Source organism: Tetrao urogallus, assembly GCF_951394365.1.
Source record: "Tetrao urogallus genome assembly, chromosome: 7".
NCBI classification, from domain to species: Eukaryota; Metazoa; Chordata; class Aves; order Galliformes; family Phasianidae; genus Tetrao; species Tetrao urogallus.
The window spans coordinates 32,152,123-32,172,226 of NC_136820.1; the positions used below are offsets into that span (position 1 = coordinate 32,152,123).

The following is a 20,104-nucleotide window of genomic DNA, read 5'->3' on the forward strand; positions in this document are numbered from 1 at the left end:
AGATATTTTTGTAAGTTTTATCATGTATTCTTTCTCAGGTGTAGTGAACAGGAGAAGTCTTGGTTAATTAGTAGGTAATGAACGGTGCTTGTCTTATGGCTTTCATTTGTAATAATAATTGGTTATATGAAGGTATGCACTGAACAACATGTAGCCTTGCTACGTGATAGCATTTTCTATAATTAGTACTACTAAACATGAGAGAGACATTTCTGTAAAATGTAGACACTGCCAAATATAGTATAGCCAAGCAGTAGTGTAACTTATACCGAAGTTTCATATTAGTTTGTGGATATCAGTTCCATAGAAAACTGGTTTTGCTTCCAAAAGTCACTGTAAATACTCCATAAATTTGTGAAATCCCTTAGTTTAAATGTACCATTCTTTTTCCCTCTTCCACTGCTTTTACCTCCTTTGTGGCTGTTCAATAGATAGTGCTTGTATGTTCTTGATAATTCTGCTTCAGCCTTGCTCAGCGTTCAACCAGCTCCAAAAATGCAACTAAATAACTGGAAGGCACGAAATTTGAAGTACACTGAGCAGTGTCTGAAAATCTGCTCAAGTTGTTTCTTGAATTCCCTTTTCCCATTATGTCTATGTAGGGCAACATAGGTAGAACTCGAATTTCATATTTAACTCATTTGAAACACTTATGTGCAATATCTAATGCTGTTTTTTTGTTTTTCGTAAGCACTTACTGATTTGCTGTGTATTTTCTCTATGAGTGTTATATAGATTAAAACTGATTCTGAGGAGTGTAGTGGTGTTCTTTAGATGTGTATGTGGAATATAGAGGAGTTGTAGATTTTAAGGAAATCTATGTGTAGGTAATTATCACCCTAATTCATTAACTAACCATTAATTACTCATGCTGATTCTATATCTAATAAAAGAAATAAGGTTCCTATTACTTGTTAAGTATAGAGAAGGGTGTGTTGAATGTGAAGCTAGGCTTATTGAGGGGTGACTTTTGCCAGTAATTGATGAGCATGGGGCAAATGGTAGTCTCAAATTAAAAAAATATATATTCTTTTTGATGTTCTGATAACTAAGGAAGCTAGCAGTCCTACAGACAGAAGTGACTAGAACAGCCAATGGTTGCTTTTTTATTTGTTTTCATTATTTATTATAATATTTTTTATTTGATGTTACCCTTATAAGCCATTGAAGAATGTACTGGCTGTGTTCAGGAGAGCTGCCTGCTGGCATTGTCATGCATTCTCATGTGTGCAGTGAGGAATGTGCAAAACTAACTTGAAAGCTGTCTTGTCTTGCTTTAGGCCTAAGGATTGTCTTCGTTCCATTATGAAGAGAGTGAACCATAAGGATCCCCATGTTGCTATGCAGGCTTTAACAGTAGGTTAATTTCAATGTAGTCCTCTTCTTTCCTAAAAAGCTGTATTACATGAACTCTGAGTTTTAATCTTTCTTTCTTTAGCTTCTAGGAGCATGTGTGTCAAACTGTGGTAAAATCTTTCATTTAGAAGTCTGTTCAAGAGACTTTGCCAGTGAAGTAAGCAATGTGTTGAATAAGGTAATGTACTGCATTGATTTATATGATTCATCTAAATGCTGAATCAGATTGATAGCTGGGGTAACCTGAGATTGGAATGGAGGACTGAAAATTTTGGGAGGAGAATACAAGGAAAAGAGGAGATTTTGAGAGAAACATAAAAGATTAGTGGGAAGACTGACTGAGAAATAGCTTTGTGGAGTAAGATTCATTGGTAAATACCTACATTCATTTTCACATTCCATTAAAACAGTAAAATACTAAGTACAGACGTGCAGTGAAATGGAGATGATAACAGGCTTTTCTGTAACTTTGTATACTGTGTTTTGTGGCTAGTCCATATTGCTGAAGTACCCAAAGGCCATTAAACGTGACACTGAACGCTGGTATATTCTTCTCCCTTTCTAATAAAAGGTATCACTTATTGATGTACATGTTTTCAAGTGTACATATAGCTTATGTTGGAAGTAGCATGAACGTATGTGAAATTAAAGAATTAAGAACATATTCCTACATTATTTAGTTTTTATTTTTCTATAGGGTCATCCAAAAGTTTGTGAAAAGCTGAAAGCCCTTATGGTGGAATGGACTGATGAATTCAAGAACGATCCACAGCTTAGTTTGATATCTGCCATGATAAAAAATCTGAAGGAGCAAGGAGTTACTTTCCCAGCTATTGGTTCACAGGTATAGTACTACAAAAGTAGTAATACAAAATTATCACAAATTCTTTTTATCCTCAGTTTTGGATGTCAGTATTTCTAGTCTTGAATACTATAATGCGTTTGGCAAACAAAATGAAATTTTTCTTGTCTAAGTAAAGCATTCACTTGAGGGCTGAAATGCTCTGGCTTTTTTTGATTTTTGTATCACCAATGACAGAATCATAGAATCAAAGAACGTCCTGAGTTAGAAAGTTCCATCCAGTTCCAACCCTGTGCCATGGGCAGGGCTGCCCCCCTCCAGCTCAGGCTGCTCAGGGCCCCATCCAACCTGAATTTGAACATCTCCAGGGATGGGGCACCCACAGCTCTCTGAGCAGCAGTGCTGGTTTCTCACTGTCCTCTGAGTAATGAATTTCCTCCTGAAATATAGATGAATACAAATCTAGATAGTGAATGTTAATGCATCGTGACAATTTTTCAATGATTTTACTTCTGCATCTTTTATTTTTGTCTAGGCTGCTGAGCAGGCAAAAGCAAGTCCAGCCCTAGTTGCCAAAGATCCTGGTGCAGCAGCTAACAAGAAAGAAGAAGAAGATTTAGCTAAAGGTGAGTCCTTTACTTGCTGACCTAAAGAATTCGAAGGTAAATATCTAATAAAACGGAAACACTTAGGAGCAGAATTTTTGCTCTACAGTTGTAAAACGTCATTTAATTTGTTATCATATTTTTACAGGAGAGGTAGAAGTTGGTTACAGTGCAACAGGAGTGGAATTATACTAAATATTTTCATAGTGTTAAGTTTTCAAGTCATTCTACACATTTATATAGGGGATTTTCATCTAGATAACTCTTCTTTTGTAGCAATTGAACTGTCGCTAAAAGAACAAAGACAACAGCAAACAACACTTTCCAGTTTGTATCCAAGCACCTCAAGCCTTTTAACAAATCACAAACATGAGGGCCGAAAGGTTCGTGCGATCTATGATTTTGAGGCTGCTGAAGACAATGAATTAACCTTTAAGGCTGGAGAACTTATAACTATCCTTGATGACAGGTAACTTGAATAGAATGCCTATTAGAAGTGTATTAGACTTAAAATCAGTCAGGAGTAATGGTGTATGCTATGTTGGAAACATACATTGGAATACAGTTGCAATAAAATATGTTTGTACATTAGATATTTTATTTAATGATCTCCTAGATTTTTGATCTACAAATGTAATTACGTAATTATTATTATATGAAGATGTCTGCATATATGCAAATTGTGTTTATGTACAAGTAGTATAAATCCCTTGTACAGTGCAGGTCTTGGGAAAATTCCTTGTGAGTATGGGTTTTTAATTTTTACTTTTTAAAATCTTGCAGTGATCCGAATTGGTGGAAAGGTGAAACTCATCAGGGTATAGGACTGTTTCCATCTAATTTTGTTACAGCTGATCTTTCTGCTGAGCCAGAAATGAGTAAGTGACGTTATATTTATGTATGTGTGTTAAGCCTTGCCTTGGCTCATGGGATGTATCTGTAGTTGTACACGATCCGTGTTTGCTTTCCCTTATGATAGAGTTAGGTCACAGTTCATGTCATATTCAAATAAAACTGGGGAGTCCTTACTATGCTCTCACTGTCCCATTTTTGTATGCCAGTCTGTGGCTACCAATGCTGGTGTCTGTTGAAAAACAGGATGCTACCTACAGCTTACAAGTCATTAGCTTCCTTGAGACTCGTTTAGCAATTTACTGACAGCTAGAGAAAATTTGTAAAAATTAAAAACAAAAAAACCCCCCAAAACCAGCAGTTTATTCCCTAATGATCTTTTTACCTGGTTGCAATGATAAGTAATTAAGAAGAAACTGAAGGCCTCTGGTTAGTTAGTGATATTTGACTGAGAAAGAAATTTGACACAACTTCCAGTTCTATACTTGACTCTGGGAAAAAGAGAACGGTTTTGTTGTAGATGATTTTCCCAGTTTTCTCTTACTTTTAACTCACAAGCTCTATTTCTTCCAATATCTCTCTTAGTGTGTTTTCTTGATGGCTTATTAATAAGTGTAATATAGAGGGAGACTACAACAAAGGCATTTACTTTCTAAAATGTGCTTCCATTGACCTAATATGAATTGTTGATTGATTGATTGTAAATGAGTTTGTGTATGAAAATACTTTTGTCCTTCAAATGTCAAATTAATTTTTGTTTTTCACAGTTTCAGATACAAAGATCTGCAGATGTAACATGCTAGCTCTGTAACATTGTCTTTGTTTTGTTTATTTTAAAAAATAAGAGCTGCCTATTTATCTTACAGTGAAAGCTGAGAAGAAAACAGTGCAGTTCAGTGATGAAGTTCAAGTAGAAACAATAGAACCAGAGCCTGAACCAGTTTATATTGATGAAGTAAGCATGAAACAAATATTGATTTTTCAACCTCTTACACTTAAACATGTGATGTTTAACCCTTTCATCCTGTATCTCAAAAGCAATTTGGACTATCAAAAGAATGTAGCCAAAAAGAATGAGGCAGAAAAGTTGATTATCTGCAGTGCCCTAATGTGCTAATGTATCTTGAAGTTCTTAGGAATTTATGAAACTGACTTTGGAGACTTTGTTCAATTCAGGGCCATGGTTCAGGACTGTATGGCTGTTTCCATGCAAACTAGGTACTTGGCATGGAGTGATGCATTTGCTCTAAAGTTGTGCTTTAAGTACTTCTAGATACCTCAGATACACCCATTTTAAGTGCTGTCTTAGATTTATTTCCAATATAACCACCATTGTTTTCCCCCACTCTGAAAAATCTTTTTCCTTCTCTGAAAACTGTGAACTTGTTGTTATTCTAAGTAATGCTTAATAAGATTCATGTGATTTCAGCTCAGTGATTCTGCAGAGCACCCAGGAGCCCCTCAGACCAGGCTGTTTTTCCCCACCTTTTTCTTTCTCCAAGAGAGAGAGATCTGTTCAGAATTTTTCCCTTTTTCTCCCATGGCTTTCTACATCTTTCTCAACTTTTTTGTCATTGTTTTGTGAAATGAAAATTTAGTTACTGCCTCCCTAACATCCTATTTATCCTGCCTCATCTATCCCTTTCTCAAATACTTTTCCTTCTAAGAGATATCTGTAAGTTTGTAAGGTACAGAAATGGCTTATCTTGGGCCTTGGGGTGTTGAGGTGCCTTCCAGCTTTGCGTTCTTTGATTCTATTTTGTTTTATATTTAAACTTCCCATAGTATAATCTTTTAAGGAAGTAGTTAATTTAGCTTGTTTCCCAGAGTTCAGAGGAAAAAGACATGTTTTTAGTTTCCTCTATGATGCTGCCTGCGTAACTGCCCCATTATAGGCTATTTATTTGATACACTCAGCTAAGAAGTAATTACTAATTATTTGTAAGTAATGGTTGGTTAAGAAGTATAGTTTTTAGCAAGACATACTTTTCAAAGAGTTCATACACTTTAATTTTCTCCCCTTGGTATACGTAAAAATATTTAAATGGGTTAATCAGCAACGTAATATACTGAATTAAACCATACAACCCCTCTGAATATCATCATAAAAAAACCCCTTCCATATATATTAATAACAGCACTGTTTATGTGCTGATAGACAGCATGCACAAACAAAATGTGTGGTTTTTTCCAGTGAATGTAGTTGGAGTACCTATGTCTTTGTTCTAAGTACTGTGTTTTCTGTCAAAACAATTGCACTAATCCCACTAGGTGGTAGTGTTGCATATGTAATAAGTAGAGGAGACCCAGAAACTCTCCTGAAAATACTGTTTAGAAGGATTTTAGAATTAAAGGGGTATACTGCACATTACACTTGTTGCTAACATTTGTTTTTAATCATTTTGCTCTTCCTTATTCAAACATCTTCTTTCCTGTGAAGTAGCATATGTGATTTGTGTTTTCTTAAAGCTGAAAGTGCTAACTCTTCCCTGTTCCCTCTACACTAATTATGCAATTTATGTTCCAGGATAAAATGGACCAGCTCCTGCAGATGTTGCAGAGTGCAGATCCAACTGATGACCAGCCAGACCTCCCAGAATTACTTCATCTTGAGGGTAAGAGAATCTTAGTTTTGTTATTTTCATCTTTAGTAAATACCCAAATCAAAACAAATTGAAACTTAGCTGAAACTACTTCATATGTACACCATGATCCTGCCTGAAGAAACTCTTTGAGCCTTAACTGTCATCTTCCTTCCTATTTCCCACATCTGAGAGACCGAAGTGCAAAATTTTTATTTGAAGAAAGCCCACTCTTTCTCTCAGTGAAACTGCATTAGAGCTTTTTTCACTTTTCAAGACCCAGGAATACTTAATTTAGTATTCTCAGATTTATTTTCCCTCGTGGAGTAGCACAGCTTGAGTTACAAAAGGCGTGTAAGGAAGACTCCATGAGAGGAAGAAAAATACTACTGGGACTTAGAATAGACCTCTGGTTGTCCTATTTGCTTTTCACCTGCATTCATGTTTCTGTTGGATTGTATTGTTAAGAAGTACCTTATAGAGTACTACAAATATCTTAAACTAGTCCTTTACACACAGATTTATTCAGAATACCTCTCAAAGAGGCATTACAGACTATTCTGCCTGGGCTGATAAATGCAACAAAGGCTTTAGAAGGGAAGTTTGGAGAAGGAAGTAAAGAAACTTACTCACTACGGAACAAAACATTGGTTTAAATTTACAGCCCAGATGGAAACAGACTTTGTTAAGAAAATGGCGTATTCCGAATGAATCTAGATGTCTAGAGACTGTGCACTTTGCATGTAGATTTTTCAACTATGAATAAAATAGGATACTCTCTAAGTTCGTATTAGCTGCTTAAGTTTACCAGCTGATCCTGATTTATGTGACATCTTTGTCCTGATCAGGAGATCTTTTACATGCGTTTTCACTATGAAGTATAAAATTGCAGAAGTGATGCCTCCATCTTGAAGCCAAAAGTGCCATTGCTGATTTCATCAACTTCATAAGGGAAATTCAACATCCTCTTACCAAACTCACTTGCCTCTTGAACCCAGATAAAGTTTTTGTTTCTGGATATTCAGAATTCTGATACTTTGTAATTGTTTGTTTGTTTGTTTTTCTGCAGTCTTATTTATTCACCAAATAAGACTGAGATATTGCTTATTAAGCACATCTCCCAGTTTTTAAATAGTTCATTGCTTCTTTGTGTTGGTTTTTACTCTTAATGTCTTAGTGGTTTGTAAAAACCTTACTCAACAGGATCTCCCTCATCCAGTTAGGATTACAGTGAAAGAGCAATGTGCTGTGTCTTTGATGTGAAGGATTTGAACCACTGCAATCTGTTTTTCCCTTAATTGTTTTTGTAGGTGATTTCTGTGTGGTACTGTTAATTAATTATTGCACTAATATTAATTTTTCTTTCCTTTTTGCTTTTTTTTTTGTTTCTTCTTTTTGATTTTCACTTACACATTTTTATCTGATAATTTTCTTTAAGCTGTTTTCTTACTGGATGCATAGAAAACTTTATTTATAACATTAAATCTTTTAATGTTCTTCTTTTCTAGCAATGTGCCACCAGATGGGACCCCTCATAGATGAAAAATTAAAAGATATAGACAGGTAAAAAAGTACATATGTGTTTTGACTCAAGACTCATTCTTAGAAGTATGAGTGTTGCTACTCAGTGATAATCCTAATTGTTTCTGTGGATACTTGCAAAGTAAATAGGTGTATTTACTAGTAGCCGTGAGGAGGTATGAGGGATTTCTTTTCCCTGGTCTCATCATATGTTATAGTATTCTGTCATTTGACATCATGGCACTCAGCAGACATCACTTCACAGGTAGCAGGAGTATGTTGCTGATCTCCCCTTGTGAAAGTTGCCCTATGTTGTCTGTTCTGTATTGAAGATATCTGAACTGTAGAATAAACCATATTACCTATTTTCTAGGAAACATTCAGAACTTTCAGAGCTCAATGTTAAAGCAATGGAGGCTCTTTCTTTGTATAACAAATTGATGAATGAAGACCCAATGTATTCCATGTATGCAAAGCTACAAAACCAACAGTATTATATGCAGTCATCCGGTGTTTCTGGCTCTCAGGTATGTACATAAACTTTAATAGCTGCTGACATTTTCAAGCATATACTAAGCTGCATTTGACTTGCTCAAATGTTACTCAAGTGTTTTATTTGCAATATTCTTATGTACATTCCTGGAATAAATGTATACTGAAAATTGATTGATTTTGAAACTACAAGTTCTATATAAAATATGGTGAGATATGCTGCTTGCAAAGAGGTGTGTATTTTCTCTTTTTGCCCTGCTGCTGCTGCCTCTTCCATCCTAGGAGCTGGAAACCTGTGCATGATCAACACTGCATTAATAAAATCATCTTGCTCCCTTAGAAGTATTCTCAGTGAACAAGAAGTTCTTTCTCTCAGCACACTGGAAGACTAAAATATTCTGTGTTTTCAGCTGCGAGCTTTAGAGATACTCCTTTTACCAGTTCTAACAATTCCAGTTCTTTTCTGCTCAACTAGTTTAGGTCAATGAAAAAGTCATGCATAAAAATAAGCAGCTGAAAAATTAAAGCTTATCAGGCCTTTGCATTGTTGGTCAAAGATCAATGTCGTCTGAGGTCTATGGATCTTAAGGGCTGTCTGTCACTGACTTATGTGAACTCAGTTATGAATGAGACCTCACAGTTTCTTCTAGTATTTTTTGTTCAGCTGGATAATTCAGGACTGAACAGTAGTGTAGGTTTTAAAAATGTGCTCATGATTTAGAATATAACTGAAATATCTTCTGTCTACTCTAACTAGTTACAAAGCTGTACCATATTCTCAATTGAAAATAAGACCACAAGACCTCATTTGCCCTCAAACGGTTTCACAATAGCACTTTCAGCATTTACTTGCATGAAATTGTAGGTTGGCTAAGGATAGAAAAATAATACACTCTTGACTGTTTTAATGGCTCTAACTTATTGGAAGTTCTCTGGGCATCAAAACTACTCTTCCTTGGACTGCTGTTTGTTACACAACATCCTCAGTATTGTCATTCAATGGTAGTAGTTCTAGTTAGCATGAGTGTATGGGAACTGCTGAGTCATGGCCTGAACCTCTGATTGATCACCTGAGGCAAGCGTGAGTCAGCCAGAGGAGCACAGGTGAAGGCAATTCACCTGTGCTGCTGGAAGGGGTGGAGCCTGGCTCCAGCCCTCCTAGACCTATTTAAGAGCTGGCTACCAGAGGGGAAGGATCTCTTCTGGAGATTGCCTCTCTTGGTGTTTTGTGGTGAGCTCAGCCGAAGGGTAAGCTCTTCCACCTATTCTCTTTTGTGATCGTTGTCTATTTTGCCTAACTCTCTTGATTATATTGTGATTATAACATCTTGATATCTATTGATTATACAATTATATTGTGATTATAACATCTTGATATCTATTGATTATACACATGAGTGACAGTCATTTAAATAAAATGTGGAGTACAGGCTGTCCAGTAAACTGTCTGACTTTTTTGGTACTGGAGTGTGAGGATAGCAATGTAAATAATCCTTTGGAAATCTAGTTTTTTTTTCCATACTGCATCACCGAACAGAAGACAATCAACTGGCTTTTATTAAAGTATCTGTAGGTTAAAGGGTTCAAGAAAATGTTCTTATGTTCTTCAGTCAGTCTTTAACTACCAAAATTTTGCTTTATTTTATTCTTACTATTCCTTTATTTAACTTTCTAGGTTTATCCAGGGCAACCTCAAGGTAACGCATATTTGGTGGCAGGGAGTGCACAGATGGGCCACATTCAAGGTTATAATCTTCCTCCAGAACAGCTCTCTTCTCTCAGCCAAGGCACAGTTACTCCATCTGCCAGCTCAGTACTACCTGGTCAGCCTGCACAGACGTCGTACACAAAGTAATTTTAAGTATTTTCCTACTTAGGCTTAAATCAGTGCAAATATAAAAGACCACAGATGATATTTTAAGGAGAAAAACTGTCTTGTAGAAGTGTAATTTTAATCACTACTGAAGTCTGCTTCAATTAGTAGCAATTAGTTGCAGTGGTGCTTTTTACTGGTGGTGTGTGCTTTGTCAAAATTTCTGACAAATTTCAAACATTTCTATGTGTGGGTATATGTCAGTGAATTTTTATATACATATATATACACACACATATTTGTATAAAGATTATGTGGATGTTTAATGATGAAAATTGTCTGCTGCTTTGTCTTGTGTTATTTCTGAGAAGGTGTAGATCACATCATACTAGCTTCAGAATTCTGCTCCTTTTGAGAATGAAGTGCATGGGCTCAGAATACTCAATAAAACTATTGAGTGGTTGTTATGATAAGGAACAGAAAATGGATGGAGTTCTGGATTGCACATTTAAAATATACTATAGATTCAGTCTAATTCAAAATTTAGTGTATTTGGTCTGTTTAAGTCTGAGGAGTGTGTTTTAATTGGGATATTCATTGTCTACAAATTTAAATATGTAACTGTCCAGAGCTGGAAGGTAGCTTTTCCTATGTGTTTTTATATAGCACAGTTAAAGCAATAAAAGTTACTAACATAACTTTCTGTTTGTAAAATGTTTTTGAACTGACTTTTAAGGTTTTCATTTCCTTTTATTTTTCAGTGCAATGGTTGCTGGAAATACTTACTCTAACCAGGCTTCAGTGTATAGTCCACCACCTGCTGCTGTTGATGTTGCTGCTTATCAGAATGCTGGAACTAATATGTCCCAGGTGCCAAACTATAACTTAGCATCTACACCTCTGCCACAGACAGCTGGCAGCCAACAAGCACCTCCACAGCAAACACAGCCTCCACCTACTCAACAGCCACAGCATAGCTATTCACAGAAGGCTCTGCTATAGGATCCGGGACTTCTGATTCCTAATCTTCTTTAACCTCTGCTAAAGGCAGTTGACAATGCTTTGAGTTTCTTCCTTTAATCTCTTAAACTTTGTTTATCTTCAGCTTAATAAGAATCTATCTTGGTGAACAAGTTCAATTTGCACTGACTTTTTAGGATTTTTTTTTTTAATTTTGCAGAGGAATGGATATATTTAGGACACTTAATTCCTTTTAAAACGGCTAAAAATTGGTACAAGATTATTTATGTCTGGTAAAATTGGCTAGTCTGTGAAAACCTCAACACTTGCAAACTGTTGTGGAATATATGTTATGTACATATAGTGTGTGATTACAGTAGTGGCCATTACGTATAGCTATGGTGATCATGTGAATATATTTAACACAATGTTAAAAAATAATTTACATAACTATTTTATTTTAATCATGAACTGACAACCATGTTTCATAGTTTTATCTAGTTTTATGACAGATGTGATGTCTTTTTCCAATACAGGACAAGTGGTAATTCTGCAAATCATGGTTACCCTTACAGACTAAGGTCTATACATGAATTCCAAACTTACCCAAGTCTAGGTTTTATTACTTCCTGAATAGAATACAAGGGTGTCATGACTATTAGATGGCTTTATCTACCAAAGCTAACTAGATAGCTAGTAAATGATCTGGGGGATGATAACAACAAGTTGTGATTCTGCTTAACATGCAATTAATAACCTAAAACTACTATTCAGAGGCTGCTAAACATATCATGGGACCATGCAACAGATCAGAATTTTGCATTTTGTCATGAAAAGCACATAATTTATTTTTTTCCAAGTTGATTTTTTATAATGACAACGAGAACTGTATTCTATGTGTGTTGGTAGAGAGTACACCAAAGACAGAGAAATTGAGTTGGAGGAGAAATGGTGGAGTTATAAACTGGAACGTGCAACATGAATAACACAACTTCATTCAAGTCTTCTTAATTAGAGAATTAATGGAGAATTATGGACATTTAAATCACTTTGCTGAACAACCTTCAGGGCTTCATTTGATCTCTAGTGGCCTTGCTTAGCAATTTGTTCTATTTGCTGTTTTTACACAAACACTTCTGCCTTAAACATCTGTTAATTTTTCAATTTCCAGCTGTTCTGCCGGTTAAGTTTATTAGTCCTTCTGCAGTGTGAATAGATAAGGCCTCTTAATTTTGTTGACTTTCAAATTTGAATTTTCTTCTGCAGCAATGTGCGTTATTTGAAACCCTTGCATTTCTCAGAAACGTAACCAGGTGTCTTTTTGAGGCATAATATTTTCTTTCTGCAGCAATGGTGCTGCAAAAGGATTTTGGTAATGGAAATGGAATTTTGTTACGCCTGATCAGAGTTACTTGTTTGTATTTGATCTACTAATGCATTCTGGTTTCCTCTTACCTTTTCTGATGACTCTCATTCCAGTTACAGCAATACTAGGTGGCTTCAGCATCAAAGCTGTGTTTTCAGTCTCGTTAATGTATGTGCCAGAAATTGTTTGCTTTTGTGTACTGTATTTTAGTGTGATACTTCTGGAATTAAATGTTGCAATTGAACATTATAATGTAAATTAACCTCAGTAATCCTTATACTCCTGCTCTATGTGTTACCTAACAAATCTTTGTTTCACCTGTTTAGTAGAGCTGGTGTTCTGCCTCTTAATCCTTTTGGAAGGCTGATTTTGCCTAACTTTGTAGCCAGGTGGTTACAAAACATGGCCCTAGCTGATGTGTTCCAGTCAGTGATTTTCTAGCCAGAACAGCTTGTTTCAATACTGGAATGTTCGTGTTTTGTTTTGGTTTTTTCGTTCTCCAGAATTCTTAAGCACGCTCACAGACTGTTTGTATTTGGTGTTAGCACAAAAGTCTGTGGAATTTGGAAGGTAACACTAATAGCTACAAAAAAAAAAAGGGGGGGGGGGGAGGGATGAAAGTCCAAGGATTTGTATAATAGATCATTTTTAATAGATTGAAGACGTGTTTGTTTTTTTTTTTTTTTTGTAGAAAGGACGTGCAGTGTCATTTAGATAGTGTTCTCTGCATGCTTTAGCTATCTTACTGAGAAGCAGAGAAGCAGTATTTAGAAGTGTGTAATTTCTGCCAGAAGTGTAAATAACCTCTACTCCATACTTCTTGTGCCCCAATTCAAGGAGAAGCTTAAAGCCCAGCTGACTTTAACAATTCACATTCCTAGTCTTTCATGCATTACTTGACTTTAAAAAAAAAATAAAAAAAAATGTTTTCATTGACCACAATTGGTGCTGATTTTAGGGTTTTAGTCTTAGCATCCCATTTTTATTTATTTATTTTTTTAATTTCAGATGCAGTTTTCAGACCAAGTTTATTTTGGAGCTGTATTGCTTCATGTTGTTTTGTTTCATTAACCAGGAATGATTATTTTGCCTTCTCACATGGTTGCATCCCTTGATCCAGTGCTTTTCAGTTACACTTCCTCCTGCTTTGCTACATGCTGTCCCTGCACTAATTCCTTCACTTATCCTCTAACTGGTATTCAGGAATTATATTTCAATTCACCTTTCGGCCGGTTTAGCATCATCTGAAAATGTCATTGCTGGTTTTCCCTGCTGTGTGATCTATTCAGTTTCCTTATCTATGCATTGTTTTGATGAAGTTCATGTATATTCTGTCTTACTATGGTATTGAACACTGAATATGGGTGAGAGAGGGAAAGAACGTGTACAGCTCCTGTGTGGAAAAGCTTCTTAGCAAAGAACCTAAGTGTCACAAAGTTAATCCGTCTGAAAGTTCAGAATCCCTGGAAATGACACATCATTCCTGTTCCAACAGAACACCTAATTTTTGAACGTCTCACTTCTTTACTTGTAAATTGACAATGAAAGGCTGAAGTCTTTTCACCACATTTTGTGTAACCCTTTGTTGTTTAACTCTTTTATGAAGGAATACGGAAATGTTAATTAATGTCAGAAGGAATATTGTAGTGGCTTGGTTTTCATGAACTGGAGCAAAATCTGGAAAGTGCCTTCTGTGCATTTCTCAGCTAAAATTTGTTTACCCATCATCTCAATTTATGTGGGTGTAACAGAGATGTAAAGATTTACTGTAAAGCATCCCAGGAAGAATTCTGAGGTCAGCGTGTTGAAATTTGATTTGGTACACTGATGTTATGGCAGTGTATTCAGGAGTTTGCAGTTGAAACATCAGCTGCCACATATTTACCCACCTCTGTTTAGTAACTGTTACCCGTGTAGGTATGTGTTTGATGTCAAAGACGACAGAATACCTATACAGCAGTATAACAACCGTGAAAAACAAGATAGAAGTATAGCAGGTGTGGGGAAGCATATTGCCCTCATACAGTGACTCTTCAGAAGTTTTGAAGGGGGGCCTAAAACGAGTTTGAGTAACCAGAACTTCATATGATTTTGTCAGATTGCAAATGCTTAGATAAGAGGAGATAAATCTGCTTTTAATAGCATGGACGTATTTTGCTGATCAAATCTAGGCTGCTGTTACAGTTCTCTGATTTCATCTAGATGACAGGAACATCAGATTTATGGTGGAGAACTGCCATTCTCCAATTAATTTTTCTAGTATTTTCTCTAATATCACTTACCTTTATTTTTTCACTCTCATTTCAAAGGTTTCTGTGCAGTCTTCACTTGTGAGGGTCTTACTTTATTCCTTGTCTGGTGGGTTTCACAAACTGAATGGAAAAGAATGTCTCTAATTACCGTGGCTACAATGGCACTTTGAATGATGTATCTGCAGTTTCCTTTGGAGAAGATGCATGCATCGCTTTCGAATAATAAGGGAGCATAGTTTTTCCATTTAGAAATCAAGAGCAGGTTTTTGTTTTTGTTTTTTTTTTAAAAAAAAAGCAAAATAAAATCTACAAAAATGGCCATTGTTAGCAGGCAGGCAGAATCATTTTGTACTCTTCTATTCCATGTTAATAAAGCCAACCAACTTCACACTACAGGTACTCCTTTTTCCTTTTCAGCTGCAATGAAGAATATTGACTTTGATTTGTATGCTATCCAACACCATAGTAAAACCTTGGAAGGCCCTGAAATTTGACCTTTTTGCTTCAATATGTAAAAACACTATGTAAGCCATTAGAAGCCTTGTTTCTGGAGTTAGGATATTTGTATTTAAAAACATTCCATTTGCTACTATGTATAATTGCAGATCAATTTTCATGCTGCTACCTTAGCAAAAGGGTAGGAGTTTTTGTTCCTCTCACCTGCATGTGCTTCTGGAAATCCAAATAATTTCTGTCTTTGTCATGAAAAACAAAAGGAGCCTGCTGAAGTCTGTTCTGGTTGTAATAAAGTGTACACAGTAGCAAAGTACATTTTTGGTTTGTTTTGTTTTGATGCTCCCTTTGATGTTGGCATATGTATATATTTAGATATACTGCACTGTTGTACAAGAATTGTTTTAGTAAATAACACTATTTGTAAAAACTGTTAATTGTTTTTGGTATGAATGCAAATATTAAAGTTGGAGTATTTAGTTCATTATGTTGCAAACTCAATTCATAAATTGCAGGGAAGAGCGGTAAGAGAAAGGACAGGGATGCAATGGGCAAAGTGTGTTCTAAGTACTCTGAAGACAAATGTTCTGATTTCTTGGGAATCAGGTGTTGGTTTTCTGCTGTGTTTTGCTGCTGCTGTTGTACGGCACCTGCGTGTAGATTATGGCATTTTTGCTTTTCAAGTTCTTCACCTGTGATTAACTTGTTACACTCCAAGTAATACACTGTGCTTCTTACTTCAGTTGTGCTGCATGCCCTCTTTTATTGTGGGAAATACAGCATGAATATTTTAGTGTTGGTAGCAAACAGATGGAATCAGTTGTATCTGTGTAGTGTAATGTATATATTTGTGTACTGATCGATAAACAAATACTACCTCAGCCTGACAGCTAGTTTACAGTTATGGTGGAAATGCAAGTCACAGCTTGAACCGGTGATTGAGCACCTGTGGGAAGGCAGGGGAAGCTCAGGTGCAAGCAATGTAACTGAGTGACCAGAAGGCTGCAGCCAGGATCCACCCCTTCCCAGACCTTGCTTAAGGATTGGTAGTGGAGGCAAGGCTATCTTGCTGGTGGTCCCTGCTTGCCCTGGAGATCCCCTACCAAAGCTTTCCAAAGGTGAGAAGCTTTATTTTCCTTTTGGTGTCCACAGCTGCTGCATTTGGGCTTATCCTCACTTGCTGCAGCCTAAGGCTTTGCTACCCTGCTGTGCTTTCCATCGTGTTGTAGTGTTACAGCAGTTATCATCAGGAATTGAATTAATTGTCAAGTAGTAACACAGAGTAGCCTAGTGGTGGGTTGCTTGGTCTGTGTTTGATCTGTGCCTATTCTAAAACAAAGCTGTTTTCACTTATGGTGCTTGTGATCTGTGTTTTATCTGAGAAACAAATCATAAGCCTTGTTAAGAATGTGGAGAAACCCATGCAGTAGGGCTGGTTTGTGTTGAGTGTTATTTTTTTTTTTGCTTGTTTATTTTTCTAAAACATTCTCATTGATGTTGGAGTATATACGGGCAGCATGCAATAACATAGAAACTCCTTTGGGGGAGGAGGAGGAAATAGAGGCACATATATGTATTTTTAGTTGTAGACTGACAGTTCTCAGTCTACAACTAAAAAACTATTTTTTAGAATAAGATCTATTGAGCTGACGTAAAACGTAAGAAGATAACAACTAGTGATTGTAGAACCTTTTATTTTGCTCCGACTTTGCTTTGCCCTCTTCAGCATAAGATTTGAGTGCTTATATGTGCACCTTTTATTCCTCCGGTTGAGTTGGTTGTTTATGCCCTATATGCCCTGCATTGCTAACAGCTGCTGTGCCAGTAGTTGTGCTTAGGACCCTCTGAATGGAGCTGTTGAATCCAGCAGGAATACTTTTTATGGTAGCTAAAGCCTGCTACCAGTAAAATGGCGTTCACTATCATGAACTTGTCAGTTATCTGCCCAGCCAGTGTGTCTATTTACTGCTTCATATTTTTATTTACTGCTTTAATTTTTATTTAAGCTGTTTTCCCATCTTGATTAATAATAAGCAAAGTATCTGCCCTGACAGTGACTGAAATCATGTCTATTTCTAGCCACTTGCCATGGCTCACCCTTGTATTTATGCTATTTGAGGATTATGTGGCTTTTGCAAACAAAGTGTCAAACTGTCCCAATTTACTCAGCTCTGCAACAAGGTGTGAACGTCTACATCACTTGGTTCTGATGTCTCTTACAGCTGTGAAAATTTCCCCAAGTGAGTCTTTTCTCTGTTCCCTGGTGACATATTCTTGTAGTTGATAATGCAGCGTTGTGGCAGAGTTCATTTAGGCCAACTCAGCAGCAGAAGGCACGTGGCCTCAGAAGGAGAAGTAATATATGTTGTGATATTTTACATGAACACAAAAGCAGAGGGTGCAGTCATGGCTCTGTGCAGCTGTAAGAATGCAGTCTGTGTCTGCTGCCATCTGAAACGACATGGAAAGAATGGCGTACGTGTTGTCCCATGGGCTCTCTTGCTATGTGCATTTGTTCAGAGGGCTCCTATTCCCTATGGTGCTATGAGGGGGGAAGAGTAACGATTCTTTTACTTTAACAAGGTCTGGGAAGCTCAGTTTGTAGAATTTGTTGTACTTTCTGTGGCATTGTGATGTGCTGCTTAGTTGTGTGGATAGTGGCATTTAGGTAGTTTGCCATTACTTTTGCCTTAGCACTTCTGCTCGCTTAACTGTAAAGTAGATTATTTCCCTTTAGTAATTTATCTTAGTAAGTTTATTCTCTATTAAATGGCCACACTTTCTACCCCTGAGAACTACTTCCAGATAATCAAGGCTTTCTGTAAATGCTCTCTGTCTGTGAGTCCTGATCACTTCAGAGAGCAGATCTTTGCCCTGGTTGCTCAAACCAGTTCCTGAATTCGCCTTTTCCAAGAACCAGACTGCCTTGAATTTGTCTGTCAGTAGAGCTGAATTTGACAGCAATTTTGTTGCTTGTGTATTTATTGAAGTGAAATGCTAAGTCGTGGCTTGAACCAGTAACTGAGCACCTGGTGGGAAGGCAGAACCTGCTCAGGAGAGCTCAGGTGTGTGCAGCCAGGATCTACTCCTTCCCAGATGTCATTTAAGGATTGGCAGCGGAGGCAAGGGTGTCTTGCTGGAGATCCCTGCCTACCTGAGGCCTTCTTCTGAGGGTTAGCAGCTTTTTTCCCTTTGTTTCTGTGTACGCAGCCACTGTATTTGGGCTTATCCTCACATGGGCTTATCCTCACTTGCTGCAGCCTCAGACTTTGCTACCATGCCATTATTGCTGTGCTTTCCATTGCATTATAGTGTTTTATTTCTTTATTAAGTATAGATAGTAGGTAGCAAGCAGTTGTGAATCTGTAAACAAAACTGAACAGCATTCAGTGGGAGTCAGTGGTTCAGCACTGGGAAGAGTCCAGTCCCAGCTTGTCTGTATGTCTACATATACAGGAGACTTGTGTAAATACTCAATGTGTGAACTGCATATGTATGTTTATATCTATGTGGAAATGCAGTTCCACATATATGCGTGTCTCCTAATGATTATTCCCTTCTTTCACATATTTTCTCATACTTGATTCTTACGGTAAGCATGCCCACAAACACTGGTCATAATTTAAAGCATAAATTAATTTCATTTTATCAATATCAATATGTATTGATATACCTGGACACTTCCATTCTGTTGACTGTCTTTTCATAATACTGTGGGTGTTCTGTGAGGCCTTTAACTTGTGTTTTGAAATAGGGATAGTCCTGCTCTTTCATTTGGGAAATCTGTGAAGTATATCCTCACTGGTTCAGTCATACAGCTCCAGTAACTGGGCTTCCTATGTTTCAAGGTTCTGGAGCCCTGGGCAACTTGATATAGTGCCTGCTATTGTGGTTGGAATACCAACTCCTGGGGGGAGGGTTTCTTTTTCCCTCAAGGAATTCTCTGTCAAAGGTTTCGTTGGGAGTTCTCCATAGTCCTTAGTTTTGTGAGTGCCTTTTTATCCCCCATTTCTCCGGGTTTTATTCTTTTTTTCTCTTAGTGTGACATACTTGACCCAACAGATCAGCCAGCAGGGAGCGATACTTTCATTGCCATGCGCAATCATTATCGCCTTTTGTAGTGGTCAGCTCCTTCAAGCCTCACCCCCGAAAAAGACTGCTTGTCCTGCTTCTGCTTATCTTTACAATCATGAGCAGAGGTACTGTGGCACGGTGACATTCACCACTCACTCCCCTGGATAATTTGCAGTTGTCAGTTAGAGTCTTATCACCAGAAAGGCCTCACAAAGCAAGCTTTGAGACAAAAAGTGAAAACAGTTTTGTCTTTCACAGTCTTTCATGTTGCTGTTACCACTGCTAAAATTCACCACCCACCACCTCACTGAGCTCGCATCAACTGCTGGGTCTCTATAAATATTTGGCAAGTTTGATGAATGTCAGTGGTGCCATTTTTTTTCTGCATGGAGGAATTAAATCCCATACTTTTGCTTCATCCACGCTTCTGTGTTAGGTGGCGTTCTGTCAGACTGCTCCTCTGCTATCTGCTATCATATGGCAACAAAATGTAATGGAATACTGGTGGGAAGGTTCAGCCTCTACTGCCATACCATCAACATCATTTCTGATGTTGTGGTGAGATTGCATCAAGCATGAGTGGCAGACAGCTCTGGGCTGAGGAGATGCTGGGAAGGCCATGGGGTAATTTGCTGTATCCTAACTAATAGCAGGGCTGCTCCTGGTACAGTGAAGTCCCACAAACAGTCAGAAACACACTGCTGACCCCTGACATGTTATGTTCTTTGACTGTTTCACTGCCATATGAAGAAATGAGAACTCCTCACTCTCCATCAGACTGGTTCTTAGCAGCAGCCCTGCTGCATGTTCCACTGCCATACATCTTGTGGGCTTAAGTGTCTTTCTTTAATAAAAAGCGAAACAAAACCAAAAAAAAAAAACCTCTTTCATGGTTCCCCTTTAAGCCACAGGATAGGATTCAACAGGACAGCTGAGGAAATGTTTATGCTTTTGTAGAATTTCTAAGCACACTTTG

General features: G+C 37.3%; 1 protein-coding gene across 1 annotated transcript in view; it reads left to right on the forward strand.

Moving 5' to 3' along the window:
* The window catches only part of STAM (signal transducing adaptor molecule), a gene marked incomplete at both ends in the record, with an annotated part of 28,829 nt that extends 17,804 nt beyond the window's left edge, over positions 1-11,025 (forward strand). Inside the window, 12 exons of the mRNA XM_079538255.1 lie at positions 1,281-1,356; positions 1,439-1,534; positions 2,054-2,200; positions 2,694-2,784; positions 3,040-3,232; positions 3,547-3,641; positions 4,482-4,570; positions 6,143-6,230; positions 7,706-7,760; positions 8,092-8,245; positions 9,886-10,061; positions 10,785-11,025. Of these exons, the coding sequence (XP_079394381.1) occupies positions 1,281-1,356; positions 1,439-1,534; positions 2,054-2,200; positions 2,694-2,784; positions 3,040-3,232; positions 3,547-3,641; positions 4,482-4,570; positions 6,143-6,230; positions 7,706-7,760; positions 8,092-8,245; positions 9,886-10,061; positions 10,785-11,025 (1,501 nt within the window). The remainder of the gene's footprint in view (positions 1-1,280; positions 1,357-1,438; positions 1,535-2,053; positions 2,201-2,693; positions 2,785-3,039; positions 3,233-3,546; positions 3,642-4,481; positions 4,571-6,142; positions 6,231-7,705; positions 7,761-8,091; positions 8,246-9,885; positions 10,062-10,784) is intronic.
* Positions 11,026-20,104: the final 9,079 nt, after the last annotated feature.